General features: G+C 43.8%; 1 protein-coding gene across 3 annotated transcripts in view; it reads right to left on the bottom strand.

Moving 5' to 3' along the window:
- Positions 1 to 5,855: 5,855 nt before the first annotated feature.
- Positions 5,856 to 15,364, bottom strand: part of C4H14orf28 (chromosome 4 C14orf28 homolog) — a 28,110-nt gene continuing 18,601 nt past the window's right edge. For all 3 annotated transcript variants that reach the window (XM_030562769.1, XM_030562770.1, XM_030562771.1), the window contains exons 4-5: positions 11,566 to 11,700; positions 5,856 to 6,305 (exon numbers count right to left, since the gene is read on the bottom strand). In XM_030562769.1, coding sequence (XP_030418629.1) covers positions 6,119 to 6,305; positions 11,566 to 11,700 — 322 coding nt within the window. In that variant the 3' untranslated portion in view covers positions 5,856 to 6,118. The remainder of the gene's footprint in view (positions 6,306 to 11,565; positions 11,701 to 15,364) is intronic.

The following is a 15,364-nucleotide window of genomic DNA, read 5'->3' as shown; positions in this document are numbered from 1 at the left end:
AGGTGCAGAGAATCCTCCAGCAAGTGACCCGTGCCCCACCCTACAGAGGAAGATGAAAAACCTGTAGGGCCTCTGCCAATCTGCCCTGGAGGAAAATTCCTTCCTGACCCCAAATATGGCGATCAGTTAAACCCTGAGCATGTGGGCAAGACTCACCAGCCAGCACCCAGGAAAGAATCCTCTGTAGTAACTCAGATCCCATCCCATCTAACATCCCATCACAGACCATTGGGCATATTTACCTGCTAATAATCAAAGATCAATTAATTGCCAAAATTAGGCTTTCCCATCATACCATCCTCCCCATAAACTTATCAAGCTTAGTCTTGAAGCCAGATATGTCTTTTGCCCCCCACTGCTCCCCTTGGAAGGCTGTTCCAGAACTTCACTCCTATAATGGCTAGAAACCTTCGCCTAATTTCAAGTCTAAACTTCCTAGTGTCCAGTTTAGATCCATTTGTTCTTGTGTCTACATTAGCACTAAGCTTAAATAATTCCTCTCCCTCCCTGGTATTTATTCCTCTGATATATTTATAAAGAACAATCATCTCCCCTCAGCCTTCTTTTGGTTAGGCTAAGCAAGCCAAGCTCTTGGAGTCTCCTTTCATATGACAGGTTTTCCATTCCTCGGATCATCCTAGTAGCCCTTCTCTGTACCTGTTCCAGTTTGAATTCATCCTTCTTGAACACAGGAGACCAGAACGGCACACAGTATTCCAGATTAGGACTCACCTGTGCCTTGTATAATGGTACTAATACCTCCTTATCTCTACTGGAAATACCTCACCTGATGCATCCCAAGAAATCATTTGGGACCTGAAGAAGCAGGAAAGCTCTTTTCCAGATTGTAAACAAACAGGAAAATGAAGGTGAAGATAACTGAGTTAGCTCAGAAGCCAATATTTTAAGTTTCTCATGTTAACCTGGCTGACATAGTTGATTTAATTGTTTTTTTAATATATTTTTTTAACTATTTTAGTTAAAAACAATTCTAACAAAAACCTGATTTAAAAAAACTTTACTGTTTAATTACATTCAAAATTTCATAGCTTGTTTTGTTAAAATATTATGTTTGCTGTTGAAGAAAAAAATCCAGAATACATAACGTTGTTTTAGTTAAACAAACATCTATCTGGTGATGGTCTCCTCCTAATATAGCATGGCAAGAAAATCCCCCAAATATTAATGACTAACCTGTTGAATTGGAAATAATTCATCTCCCAAGGACTTCATATATATCTGCTTCAATTAGCTTTGGTAAATGAAATAACCAATCATTCATTTTCTGATATAGTGTAAAACTAATCTGAAAACTTTTCAAAATAAATCACTTGAAATGTATAGTGTGTACCTTCTAAAAATGAAACCCACATCTATCTCTGAGTTGTGAAGAATGTTTTAAGGTAATAACCAACAAGAATGCACTTTTATGTAGAAATCCATGATTAAATAGTCTTCCTGACTAGTGATTTAAATCAAATCCACCCTGGTATCCTGTCTTCCAACAACAGCCAGTGCCAGATGCTTCAGAGGGAATGACCAGAACAGGGAAATTTTTGAGTGATACATCTGCAATCATCCAGTAGCAGTTTCTTGCAGTCACAGGTTTAGAGATACCCAGACCATGGTGGTGTGCCCCTGGCCATCTTGGCTAATAGGCATTGACGGACCTATCCTCCATGAACTTCTCACATTCTTTTTTGAACCCAGTTATACTTTTGACCTTCATAACATCTGGCACCGAGTTTCACAGCTTGACTGTATGTTGTGTGAAGAAATACTTCCTTATGTTTGTTTTAAACCTGATGTCTCTTAATTTCATTGGGTGTGGACCTGATTCTTGTGTTATGTGGAAGGGTAAATAACACTTCCTTGTTCACTTTCTCCACACCATTCATGATTTTATAGACCTCTATCATATGCCCCTTAGTCATCTCTCTTCTAAGCTGAACAGTACCAGTCTTTTAAAGCTCTCTGCCTATGGAAGCTGTTCCATATCCCTAATAATTGTTCTTGCCCTTTTCTGTACTTTATTCCAATTCTAATCTACCTTTTTTGAGATGGTGCAAGCAAAATTGCATTCAGTATTCAAGGTGTAGATGTAGCATAGATTTATATGGTGGCATTGATATTTTCTGTCTTGTCTATCCCTTTCCTAATGGTTCCTAACGTGTTTGCTTTTTTAACTGCCCCTGCACATTGAGCAGATGTTTCAGAGAACTCTCCACTGTGACTCCCGGACCCCATCATTTTGTATGTACAGTTGGGATTATGTTTTCCAGTGTGTATTACTTTGCATTTATCAACATTATATTTTTCATATGCTTTTTTGTTACTCAGGCCTCCAGTTTTGTGAGATCCCTTTGTAACTCTTTGCTGTCAACTTTGGATTTAACTATCTTGAGTAATTTTGTATCATCTGCAGACTTTGCCACCTCACTGGGAGTTTGGCAGATCTAGGAATTGAATCCAGATCTTCTGAGTCCCAGCCATATTGTAAACAAGAACATCTTTCCTTTCCATCTTCCATGTCTTGACATTTGTGTCTAGTGACCTTGTGACAATTAAATTGGAAAAGGAAATATGGTCACTTTCTAACCCCGCTCGAGTCTGTGACTATGTATGACTGATTGGGAGGGGTCAGTTCTGGGCACAAAGTTTTCAGCAGTTTCAGGCTCCCACTACTGCATGTTTGAGAACATTGTGCCCCAGCCCAATCTCAGCAGTATGGGAAACTTTTCATAGATTCATAGACTCTAGGACTGGAAGGGACCTCGAGTGGTCATCAAGTCCAGTCCCCTGCCCTCATGGCAGGACCAAATACTTTCTAGACCATCCCTAATAGAGATTTATTTACCTACTCTTAAATATCTCCAGAGATGGAGATTCCACAACTTCCCTAGGCAATCTATTCCAGTGTTTAACTACCCTGACAGTTAGGAATTTTTTCCTAATGTCCAACCTAAATCTCCCTTGCTGCAGTTTAAGCCCATTGCTTCTTGTTCTATCATTAGAGGCTAAGGTGAACTAGTTTTCTCCCTCCTCCTGATGACACCCTTTTAGATACCTGAAAACTGCTATCAGGTCCCCTTTCAGTCTTCTCTTTTCCAAACTAAACAAACCCAATTCCTTCAGCCTTCCTTCATAGGTCATGTTCTCAAGACCTTTAATCATTCTTGTTGCTCTTCTCTGGACCCTCTCCAATTTCTCCACATCTTAAACTTTGTGTACTCTATCTGTACAATTTTTCATGTAAGCCACATTTCAATTTCAGAGTTTTCCAGGCTCCTCCAGTTCCTAGACTCCCAAATTCTCAGCTGTCCTGTAGCCCCTGCCAATTTTTTAGGACAGTAGCTCTGCTGTAGTTATTTGTATTACAGCAGCAACTAGGGATCTCAACTAAGGTCCAATTCAGTTGTGCAGAGTAAAACAATGCTTGCCTTGGCAAGCTTACAGTTTGACTCAACTCTTTCAATTGCTAGTACGTGAGTGGACTGCTGCACCTGCATGAAGCCTTGTTGAAGTCACTGGGGTCTGTGCAGGTTTAGCAGCTTGCCCATGAACTGTCAGGGCCTACATATAACACAGGACATCAAAGTGGGTTTGACAAACAATAGAATGGGGACAAGTGTAACAGGCATAATGCAGTTCCATGGTGGGGGTGATGCACAGCTTAAAGTAAAATTAAAAAAATATCCCTTTCTCCCTTCTTTAAAGAGTTAGATAATCTCAGCCTATTTCCCTTTTAGTCTTAACTTTTGCTTATGTCTGCTCTTTTTTTTTAAACCTCTACCAAATTCCCAACAGAAACACAGAAGATGATTAACACATTATCTGATGAGACACAAAATAATACCCTTCCTAGAAGAGAAGCAGGGAGTAAGCGTGGCCACTCCTGGCACGGGTGGAAGGGATTATGGCTCGGGGGGAGGGACTGGAGAACTAGAACCCCTCTTGGCTCCAGCTCGATCCTAAGGTGCATTAAAAATTTCTCTCCTGAAATCTGCAGGAAGGGAATGAGGAGCACAAAGGTAAGAATGCCAGGAACATGGACTATACGACTACTGGCAGTTTCAATTCAAAAGTTCTTGTTTGTTTTTTAAATGAAGCAGCGATATTAATATCAGCAATGCCAGTATTTGACTGAGATGGGTCACCAGCTTTCTGGCTGTGACATTCATTCCACCTCAGCTGTGCCTAGCTACAAACCTGAGGGATGTGGCAGAACCAAAAAGCTGATGAATGACATTGCTCTTATTTCCTTTGCATGTGTGTAACATCACAAAATGCTACAATACAAGCTGCTTGCTATTGGTGAAGGCCCAGCACATTTTAAAAGGGCTTTGACTTCTTGAATATGTCATGTTTTTGCAAAATATTTTCCTGGAAAAGCCATTGTGGAACAAACATATGTCTTTGGTCCTTCAGCTATATTGATGAGAGAGTGTATGAGAGAGAGAATTCAGGTGAGAAAGTGGGAGCAGGGAGACTGATTCACTTAACTAAAAGTGGCACATTAAACCAGTACAAGTTTAAAACTTAGCCCCAGATACACAGTATGGCTAACTGCAACCATAAAGAGTAAGGACAGAGGAGTCTACTCTTGCAACCACTATCTGACATAGCTGTTCAATTAAAAAATGATTTCTGCTGCCCTCTCCTGGAGAATCAGGAGACAAGCAGCAACCTTTCCCCCAGGGTAAAATGTATTCCTTAGTGTTTGGTTGTTTGAGAATTTGGCATCTACCTTGAAAATCTGTTTTGGAGGCTTACATTTGTTTGGGTTTTAAATGATCTAGCTGTTACTTTTACTGACTTCCCAATAAAGAGCCAAGTACAGAGTGTGAGTCAGACACTGGGGAGATGAATAGATAAAATTTTGCAAAGGCCACTTAATTCTCTTACAGCTTTTTCATCAGCATATTCAAAGAGGACAGTGCAAAAACTGAGGTTTTATGTACAGTGTCCCTCAACATTTGTGCTATACTATGTGATGTACTGACATTTTTTTCAAGAATTCCGTGACTTGCAATAGGACTTTACATTTTGGCAGAGAGCTAGTCCTTTTGCCACAAACTACTTTTTATTAGCTAAGTTATTCGCTATTAGAAATCACCATGTCCTCTGGATTTTGCTTTCTCATTTTTGGCATGCTGCCAGAAAACAGTGACCATTGAGTTAGCCTGGTACATGCACTGCTCTGTTCCTTTGTGCACCTCCACTAGTCCCAGTCGGGCCAGGCACAGCCAGGCATAATAGCTCCCACTCCCTACACGGTGCACTGGGCAAGGAACCAGCCATTCAAGTCTCACTCGTACTGACAGGTTAATAACTCAGTACCCTTTCAAAGAGTTTCTTTTTTTAAGCAAGAGTCCTACCCCACTGTGAGCTTACACAAGCTGGGAGGACAATCCAGATCTCTCATATGGCAGATCCCACTCAATCATGTAGCTACACTATGGTTCAGAAATAATCTGTCAAATTTAAGTGCTCAGCCATATTGTCTGTAAAATGGGGCTACTCATGCATACAGAATCCACCCTTTCAGTGAGTGATGCATGTTGCTCTACAGGCTCAGATGCTACTGACGACAGGTAGAATTGGCATTCAACTACTGATACTTATTTATGTTGTAAGAACTTGGGTATATTTAGGTTTTTATTTTTAAATATTTCCTATGTTAAAATGTTTTTAGGCCATGAAGTCAAGCACTCATGAAGTGCCAGAAGATGGTATGTGCAACCTTAATTCTACCTGCCTTGTTTGTGCATTAAGATCCTTTCATTTACATGATCACACATGATTTTTCTATCTACTTTGAAATATTAATAAAGAAACAAAGGATACAACCATTCTTGGTTTTTGCTTTTTTATTGTAGCATAAAAATTTGCCTGTATAAAAATAGCTCAATAAATGTTTAAAAAAATTGCATAGTGTTTCCAATTTCAAATTTTTACCTATAGTAAGCATTGGATGATACAATACCAGAACTACTGTAGTTCTACTCTTTTCTTGGATACCAAGTATACATAAAATACAGACCTCCATTTGGGATGGGCCAGCATTGGTGGCAGAGAAGGGAACATGATTTAACTTTGTATCCATAGTCTAGATATGTCATTTATTCTCTGCTGCTCTAATATAAACTAGAGATGACAAAAGAAGAAATTCTGGGGGTTTATTTAACAAAATTAAGTTAACATTTCTGAGGCCATCATAGTGTATCCAATACCCATCAATCTGGAAAGCTGCAGAATAATGATGCTCCTCTTTATTAAACAACGTGGCACCTTCCAATAAGTACCTGCAAATTAAGGCAAACAGAGATGTAATCATCACAAACATGCTCTTTTTGGCAGTAAATGCTAAAGAAGAATGCTACTGTTTAGTTGTCTTATAAATAGTTGTAGAGAGAAGCCAGCATTGCCCTTGACTCCTCTAAGTGAGCTGTTTTCTTGCCCCAGGTGCCTGATGTCCATTTGAGCAATTCCTGGAGCAAGGGTGACAGTCTGTGGCAAGAGAAGATCATATTGCTAGTCTGACCTTCAGAAAAGGCTTATTTTCTGTCCCCTTCACTCCAAATTAGTATAAGAAAAAGCATTAAAATAACTTTCAAAATCAATCTGGAGTGGGTTGCTGCTGAATTATGTGGTAGAGGAAAGTTGTGCATTGGCAGGGAAGAAGGAATGAATGAGCTAATATAAATGGGATAGTGTAACATCTATGACTCCATTGAGCATGGTATTTTAATATAGGCAGGCAAAAAAAGTTAGTGCTTTGGTCCCATGTGGCCTTCAAGTGATGCTTACTCCAAAACTCAGGTAGTTTACTATACACTAAGAGGGTTGTCCGCTTCTTCAAGGCCTGAAGCCAGCAAGCCCTGTTCAATTATCAGAGCCAGCTGGCAAGAGATCAGGGCTGAGAAAACTCAGCTGAGAGGCGATGTGCTTCTGCAGTAGGCCCTGAAGCATGAGGACAGGAGGAGAGGTAGGGTAGCGTAGCCGGTATTCTCTTTTCAGCACTGAGAAGAAAAGTCTTCAGGCCCTGCAGCCCAGGGTCAGCAGAAGAACATGTTTGTTGTTTTGTCTAATTTTTATATTTGAATAAAACTGTGCCCAGAAAAAGATTGGGTGTGGCAGTAAATCCTGCCTGGGAGGTCATGAAATCCCACCTGAGAGGAAACTGAGGCATGGCGAGCTCACACGTAGCTTGAGCAGGTGGTGCTGTGACAGCTATGCACATTAGAAACTCTCAGCAGGACCATGACCTAGCAGCAGTTAGTTCAGTGTCTTCTGTTAGAGATCAGTCTGGCTAGCAGCCTGCCTGGCTTGTGCCCCGGTCAGAGAACCTTTGCTTGGCACACAGGAGAGCTGTCTGGGTTTTTCTGTTATCAATGTCTCTAATGTTAGTTTTAAAGCTCATGCCATAAAGCTGCACTATTAGCCATATTAGGTTGCTTCTGCAAACTGTCGATTTGCTCCTATAAAGGAGCCTGGTTTTTGTCTGTCTCTCTCTTTTTCCACTAACTGTCACCTGATTACTGCTTTAAAGTACTCCCCAGGATGTATCCAAGCAGGGATTTTCCTTCAATATAATCAACAGTTTTGCATTTTAGTCACAAAATATGTCTTTCAGCAATAGATTTCTAAAACTCCAGCTTCTTTCTGAGTTGTGACTTCTTTTCACAAAGACAGACACATAGTTAGAATTAGAATCTCTCTCTCTAACGCTAAGGATTATAACTTCATTAATGTTTAAAGATTTCATTAAATCTATTTTGCATGTTATGGCAATTTCAGAAGCAAAAGTAAAGTCCCTGAAGATGTAAAACCCCCCAACTATTCATCATATCCCATTCTTTATATCAGGGTGATGCTATTATTTGATTTTTTTAAAAACAGAGTTTATTGCCTACTTGGTAGATGAATCTTTAAAGACTGTCATGTGATGAAACCTCCACAGATCCATCCAATCAAAACTGGCAGTCCTAATTGCCCATGACTTCAGTAACACTTTAATTATTGCAGTAGTACAGAAGAAGGGAGTAGCCTCCTCATTGGGTATGCTACATCTTGTAACACATTTACCCCTCAATACACCATCTGAACCTGTTTTAATCCTCTTGCAGTCTCACCCTCCTTGTTTACTTATATACACACACACCACACTCTTCTGGGAGCGGAGAGAGCGCCCCAGCTATGGGACACCCCTTCCTTTAATTCTTTTAGGTTAAGTTTTCTGAAGCAGTCATTTGGTATTGTTTTACTGGAAGGTTTAATCCCCTGACATTCCAGGAGAACCAGACTGTTCCTGAGTCTTTAACCATTTCTCAACAGAGGGAGCGTTGTCCTTACCAATACCCCAGCTTTCTCTCTCCGTAACCCCTGGATCTTGTATCTGTGCCGTATTTGCTTGAGAGTTTCCCTGCACCCACATCCCATATGATCCCTACTTCTAACATAACCACACACTAACTGCTGCACTGTTATTTGCTGAACATGACTTCACTTTCCTACTAAAAAAACTGTATGAACTTCTGCCTGAGGCAGCATTTTTCTATAACGTGACATGTTCTATATTGTATTTATTACATTCAAGCAGGGTGGCTTGATTTAAATCACAAAGCAAGAACCCTTCTTTTAAATCAGATTTTTAATCAGATTACATTTGTACTTTTGATTTTCATAAAGGTTGAGTCATAGTTATAATAAAACATGTTGATTTGCCACTAAAGTTGGTACTGTTTTGCTAATCAAGGAAATACACAATATCTATACACTGATTAAGCTTAGCTTGCATTTTCTTAATTTTTTACATCTTTTATTATAGTAGAAAATTCCTCTTCCTGGGAGTTAGAAAGTTTGCAATTGAGACATTTAACTTAGAATCATGGAATATCAGGGTTGGAAGGGACCTCAGGAAGTCATCTAGTCCAGCCCCCTGCTCAAAGCAGGACCAACCCCAACTAAATCATCCCAGCCAGGGCTTTGTCAAGCCTGACCTTAAAAACCTTTAAGGAAGGAGATTCCACCACCTCCCTTGGTAACCCATTCCAGTGCTTCACCACCCTCCCAGTGAAATAGTGTTTCCTAATATCCAGCCCAGACCTCCCCCACTGCAACTTGAGACCATTACTCCTTGTTTTGTCAACTTGAATCTAATCATTTGCTATTTCTTGGTCTACTACATTTGGTTCCAGCACTGAGGTCAGGAACTTCTGGGCTACCTCACACATGTAGAAAGTAGATTTTAACTCCCATTTATTTTTATATATATATTTTAATGTTAGGATTGCCAAGAATCTATAAAGTTGTTTTCTCCCCCCAAGCTGCTTGCAGATTTTCATAAGTTCACCCTTTTCCTCTGTACAGCTATGGAACAATCTTGATAGGATACATGGTTGCCCCCTGCTCACCAACCAGCAGACCAAATTTGGTGATGTATCCTGGTCACATGCCACCCGAGGCACATTGCACACACACACACTAAGAATTGGCTGGCTGGCTCAAGAATTGAAACCTGCTCTCTAACTATATAAATGTACTATGACAATGTCATCTAGCTGAATTCCTGTTGTGTGCCCAGATCCTGCTCCAGTGTGCCCCTTCAATCTTGATTTGACTGTCAGAGTCAGAGCTTCAGGGATCCATATTTCACAGGACTCTATGAATTTTCCTCCAGCCCTCTCCAGAAGTCCTAGAATACTCATACTTTTCTTGCAGCCCCTATTTTTCAGATATTCCAGTTTGTGTCAATTCTTTGACTTGAGACTCTTAGGCTGCCACCCCTACATGTCCACCTCAATGCTGATCATTCTTAAGTCCATGTCTAATGGCTGCTGCTGGTTCATTGGGATATGTACTGTGTGTTAATTTTTCTTCCAACTTGCTGAAATGGGTTGCCAGCACCACACCTAAACTGGAATTAATCTGTGCCACTATTGTACTAGCCATCCCCATATCCACCGAGTCTCCTCTGGACTTAGATTCCTTGGTTTGTATGTTGCCCTGTTCCCCCTTTGTGGTTTCTGTCCACTGACCATCCACCACCAGTGTTTGAGACAGAGAAATTGCAAGGCCCACTGCTGTTCCCCTGTGGGCTGCACTCAACTCTAGCTGCCTCCGGGCTAGCTAATACAAGGCCAGGAAAAAGAACACCCTCTGCTCCTTTCACCACTGCCTATGTTCATCAGCCATCAGGGGGCAAAACACCTATCCCATCCCATTCCCTTCCACTCCCCTCAGCAGTATCAATATCCCTTCCTAGTGCTGCTCGGGCCACTTGCTACAACTTCCACAGGAGGGGAAGGGGATGAGGCACTAATCGGCACAGCTGCTGCTCTGGGAGCCTCCAGGATCCAGTGTTCACTCCCTTCCGTAGCTTCCCAGCAGGTCCCCCACTACTGCACTGCCAGTCAGTTCAGGGGGCAAGAGGGGGAGGAGCAGCCGCCCACAGTTCAGCCGACTCTTGCAGTCTTCTGGGGAGGATGGAGGCATGGATCACCCCTTAGCTCCTTAATGGAAGAGGAGGAAAGCTAGTCCCATCCTGCTGTGCCAACGCTGCCTTTGGGGGGTGGCCCAGCCCCCAGCTCCACCCCTCTTCACAATCCTCTGGGAAGGGAAGCGGGATATGCTGCTGCTTTGCTTCTATTCTCCCCCTCTGCCAGGAAGCTGAGCACTTATCTCCTGCTAGCACATCATCAAGGAGGGGTGAGAGCATGGTTTTTTTTGCTATGTGTACAAGGGGCCTCTCCCTTCCCCTTCCACCACTACAGACACATAGTAACTTGTGCGGGGAGGGGGGGGGGGCTGAGGCCCTCAGTCTATCCCTATAGTGTTCGCTACTAACCCCTGTCTTACTTCCACCTTTTCTCTACTCTTCTGAGCTCCTGCTACATTTGAAGGCAGGAAATGGGGCCTACCTGCGGGGCTTGGCTGTGAATCTTATGGGTAAATAGGAAAGGGGGTGGCTCAGCCTCCTTCCTTGCTCCTCTATGACAGTCACATCACCCTTCACTTTCTCCTTGTCAGGCATGCTAAGGAAGTAACATTTGGATTCAAAGTTCTGATGCTTAACTGGGTCTCAGTTGAATCCTGTATATCAAAATGCTAAATCCTGTAATATTGGATTTGAAAAACCTGCAGTTTGATGTACTTTCAATACTTTATTACTAGAAAATAGAAAGGCTGGTTCTGAAACCAAACAATTGTTCTAAAAAGGATTTTAACTTCTTATTGTCAACAGAAATTGACAGTGAGCATGACTGTCCATACTTCAAAAAGAACAGGAGTCCTTGTGGCACCTTAGAGATTAACAAATTTGAGCATAAGTTTTCTGGGCTTATGTTCAAATAAATTAGTTAGTCTAAGGTGCCACTCCTGTTCTTTTTGCAGATACAGACTAACATAGCTGCTACTCTGAAACCTGTCCATACTGCTTCATTACTACTGACTAAAAAACCCATTTCCATTACAGATTATTCAAAAGAATTATTGGACTCCTCCTGAAACCATGAAGTGAGGAGAAGCCGTTTGCCTTGTTAAATATAGTTTTAAAATACTTACTTGTGATCAGATAAATCCAAATGATATGGAACATATGCCAGTTCTTCTGGCTTCCACTGCTGCATATTTAAAACAACAAAAGGCGGTGCCCCATGGCAGAAAACTCTCTGTGTGAACTCTCTTAACCCATCACATCTGCAAGTAGAGAAGCAGAAATGGCAATTATTTCCCTTGGCAAGCAGTACAATTAAACAGGTTTTAGTTCACATCCAGACACGATTGTAGGTGTACACTTCATTAGGGCAGGTTTTGTCTTGTATTAGAATCTGGTTTGTTTATATTATGCGGGAAGGTATTAATGGCTGTCATCATGTGAGTCTCTGATCCACAGGCAATCACAGACCTGTGAAAGCTGATGGGCCTGCTGGCTATTCTTCATTCAGGCTACGGGGAAGCAGCAACTCACCTCCTTTATGGAGTATGACAACTGGACCCAATAGAAGCTGCTGCCCAAAGCACTGGAACACATAAAAAGCCAATAAGCAGCCAGTTCATGCAGTCCAAGGAGTTTCCCAGGGGACTGATTGGCTTTCTGCCTCTGACACAGTGAAGCAGCTGTGAGCATGGCTCAGAGAATACAGAGACAGAGCTCCTTTGGGCACAAGACTGGATGGAGAGGCAGCCTTAGAAATAGCGAGCAAGAAAATTGGTGGCTGTTTGTTCCTGCTCTGCTCAGGAAAACAGGACTTTGGGTATATTCTTTGTGAATACAGACGGCACCAAAGATACCGAACTTGTGTCAACACACTCTCCTAAGAGAAACAACCCAGTTATGCCCAGAAGAATGGCTAACGGCTCAGGCCAAGGAGCAGCAATTCACAGTTAATGTAGAGGACACCAGTCAGTTCACTATTTGCTCACCAACTCACTGCTTGAATCAAGCAGTCATCTGGCGGTGGGATTTTCAGGTGCCCTGGGGAATGAGGTGCCACATCTCACTGAAAGTCAGCAGGAGCTGGGCACCTCACTACTTTAGGCACTTTTGCAAATTCTACTATAAGGGTCCAGAGCGTCTCTCTCTGGTAATCTGAGGCGATACTGCTGTTAAATGCAATAGTGGCACTTGGTGCAGCAGGAGCCCAGATACTTCACCATTGCTAGTTACCCCCTTTAGCTGGGATTTTAAATGGGCCTCTGGTACTGGTCAGCAGTGATGTATGCAAAATACACAGCAGACACTACTCCGTATTGGAGGTGTCTCAGTGGAGGGAGACAAGGGATGACTATGGCCCGGGTCTACAAAGGGACAATGCCAAAGACCTCCTGCACTGGGGTGATCTGTCCCCCAAAAGGGATGTGAGGGGTCAGCACCCCACCATCACATCATAGCCCTTAAGATTTTTTGGGAGGTTGAATGTGGAAAGGCCTCAGATACTGGGAGAGAGGACATGGTCCTGTGAATAAGTAGTGGCTGGGAGGAAATCTCCATTATTGTTTCATCACAGGCCTGGGCCGAGAAGCCATGCAGAGTGGGCAGGACAAGGCTCTGCTCTCTCCCAGCCAACGGGCAGGACCTTTAGCAGGGGGACCTGTTTATATGCTGCCTCTTCCTTCATAAGAAGGGAGTCATCAGCAGGATGCGACCAGCCTGCTAAGCCCTTGGAGCCTGGGGATTAACGGGGGATAAGGGCGAGCTGAAAGAAGGTGCCTAAGGCTCTACAGCCGGCTAAGTTATAACCCTAGCTCCAGGAGCGGCTGTGTCCTCTCCTGTTTCAGGGAGGGTATTACTAACCTGAACCATAGTCCCAGATCCAGGAAAAGAGTTGAGGGGACTTGTGTCTGAAGGAGGGAGATAGTGACTGCCTTACTGAAACCCCAGCTCCAGGAGTCAGGGGACGGGGGGAGGGACGGGACGACGACTCATCTTGAGGATGGAAATCAGGATGGTTTGAAACCCAGCCCAGCAGCTGCTAGAGACAGAGGAGCCACTGAGAGCAGGTGCCTACAGCAACACACGGGGGAGAAACGGCTCAGGAAACCAGATCCTCTAGAACAGTGGTCCCCAACGTTGTGCCTGTGGGCACCATGCCGCCCGCCGGGACATTTGTGCGCGCCCGCCTAGTGCCCAGCAGGGGAGAGAAGAGGCAGCCCCGCGCCTGCCAGGGACAGAGAACTCCAGGGCTGCAGGCACTGGTGTTCTCTCCCCCTGGCGGACGCGGGGCTGCGGCTTCTCTCTGGCTTCTCTGGAGCTGCAGGCTGCGGGCACCAGTGTTGTCTGTCCCTGGCAGGCACTGGGCTGCGGCTTCTCTCTGGCTTCGAAGCTGTGGCCCGGCCTCTGCTGAGGACAGAACTCTGGGGCTGCAGGCGCCAGTGTCCTTGGTCCCTGGCAGGCGTGGGGCCGAGGGTTAAGCTGGAGAGAAACCGCAGCCCCCATGCCTGCCGGGGACAGAGAACTCCGGGGCTGCAGACTGCGGGCACCGGCGTTCTCTGTCCCTGGCAGGCGTGGGGCTGCGGCTTTTCTCTGGCTTTGAAGCTGTAGAGAAGCCACGGCCACGCCCCTGCCAGGGACAGAGAACTCTAGGGCTGCAGGTGCCAGTGTTCTCGGTCCCTGGCAGGCACGGGGCGACAGCTTAAGCTGGAGAGAAACCGCAGCCCCACACCTGCCGGGGACAGAGAACTCCGGGGCTGCAGGCTTCATTCTATGTTAAAGTAAGAATAATAAATATATTTGGACCAGCAGTTCAACAATGTTTAACTTTTTTAAAATAAAGATGAAAACTGTTTATGATATTTATTTTGTAAAAACTCCTTAATTTGTCTTACAGGTAGATAAAATAGAGCAAGTTCACATGGAAAGGTGAAAGAGTAACTGCCGAATAATTTAATTAATACCTTTTACATGTAAAATTACCCTTTTTATACATAATACATGAATCCATAAGATATTTAATATGATGTTTTTCATATTATTTAATGTACAAATACAAAATAAGCTTTGAAAAATTGTTGGCGCCCACCACACTCTTCTGAAAATATGAATGTGCTACTGTCCACAAGAAGGTTGGGGACCACTGCTCTAGAAGAGAAGACAAGACCCCTGGCTCTGACTCAGAGGCCCAGTAGGGAACAGGTCAGAGATGGGGTGAGAGAGCAGTGCCAACCACTTCATGCCGTGTCCCTGGCCTGGAACCCCAAGGACTGTGCAGGCCTCACTTCCCCTGCCAAACCCAGCGAGATGACTTCATAAGGCCTTCAACAAGTGGGCCATGCTCAGAAAGGCAGGGACCGTGCTCCCCTCACCTAGGGCAAGGGGCCACCTGAGGTATAGGACTAACACTCAGAGGGGAAAGGACTACTACTAACCTGGCCAGAGCACGGAGGTCATAAAAAAGAATCAGCAAGTGGCTAGACGGTGATTGGTCTCGCAGAGGGGGGAAAGGAGGCAGAATTATAGACAAAGGCCAGAAGGAATCACCAGCTCATCTAGTCCGATCTCTGTACCAGCACCTGTACACTAAACCTAACAACTGAAATTAGACTCAAGTCTTACAGGCCACAGGAAACTAGCCTATTACATGCTGCAGGCAGAGAACAGGAGGAACCAAGGGACACCAGAGCTTGGGGCCTCCCCGCTGACAGGGAAATGATCAAGATATAATGATTGAGTACCTGGCCTGTGATGTCTAGTTTTGCCACAAGGAGGCGCTCTGGTGCGGAGTGCACACTATAACACCAACTCCGAGAACGCTGTTCTGAAGCTGGTTTGGCATGTGCGATGTGGGCTAGGAGGACACATCGTCCTGGGCTCTTGGATCCACTTAGTTGAACCCAATTGTAAGAATATGACAATGCCTCTAGC

This window comes from Gopherus evgoodei, chromosome 4, assembly GCF_007399415.2.
Source record: "Gopherus evgoodei ecotype Sinaloan lineage chromosome 4, rGopEvg1_v1.p, whole genome shotgun sequence".
Classification (NCBI taxonomy): domain Eukaryota; kingdom Metazoa; phylum Chordata; order Testudines; family Testudinidae; genus Gopherus; species Gopherus evgoodei.
Note: the sequence above shows the minus strand (reverse complement) of the source record. Positions and strands in the feature narration are given on the sequence as shown.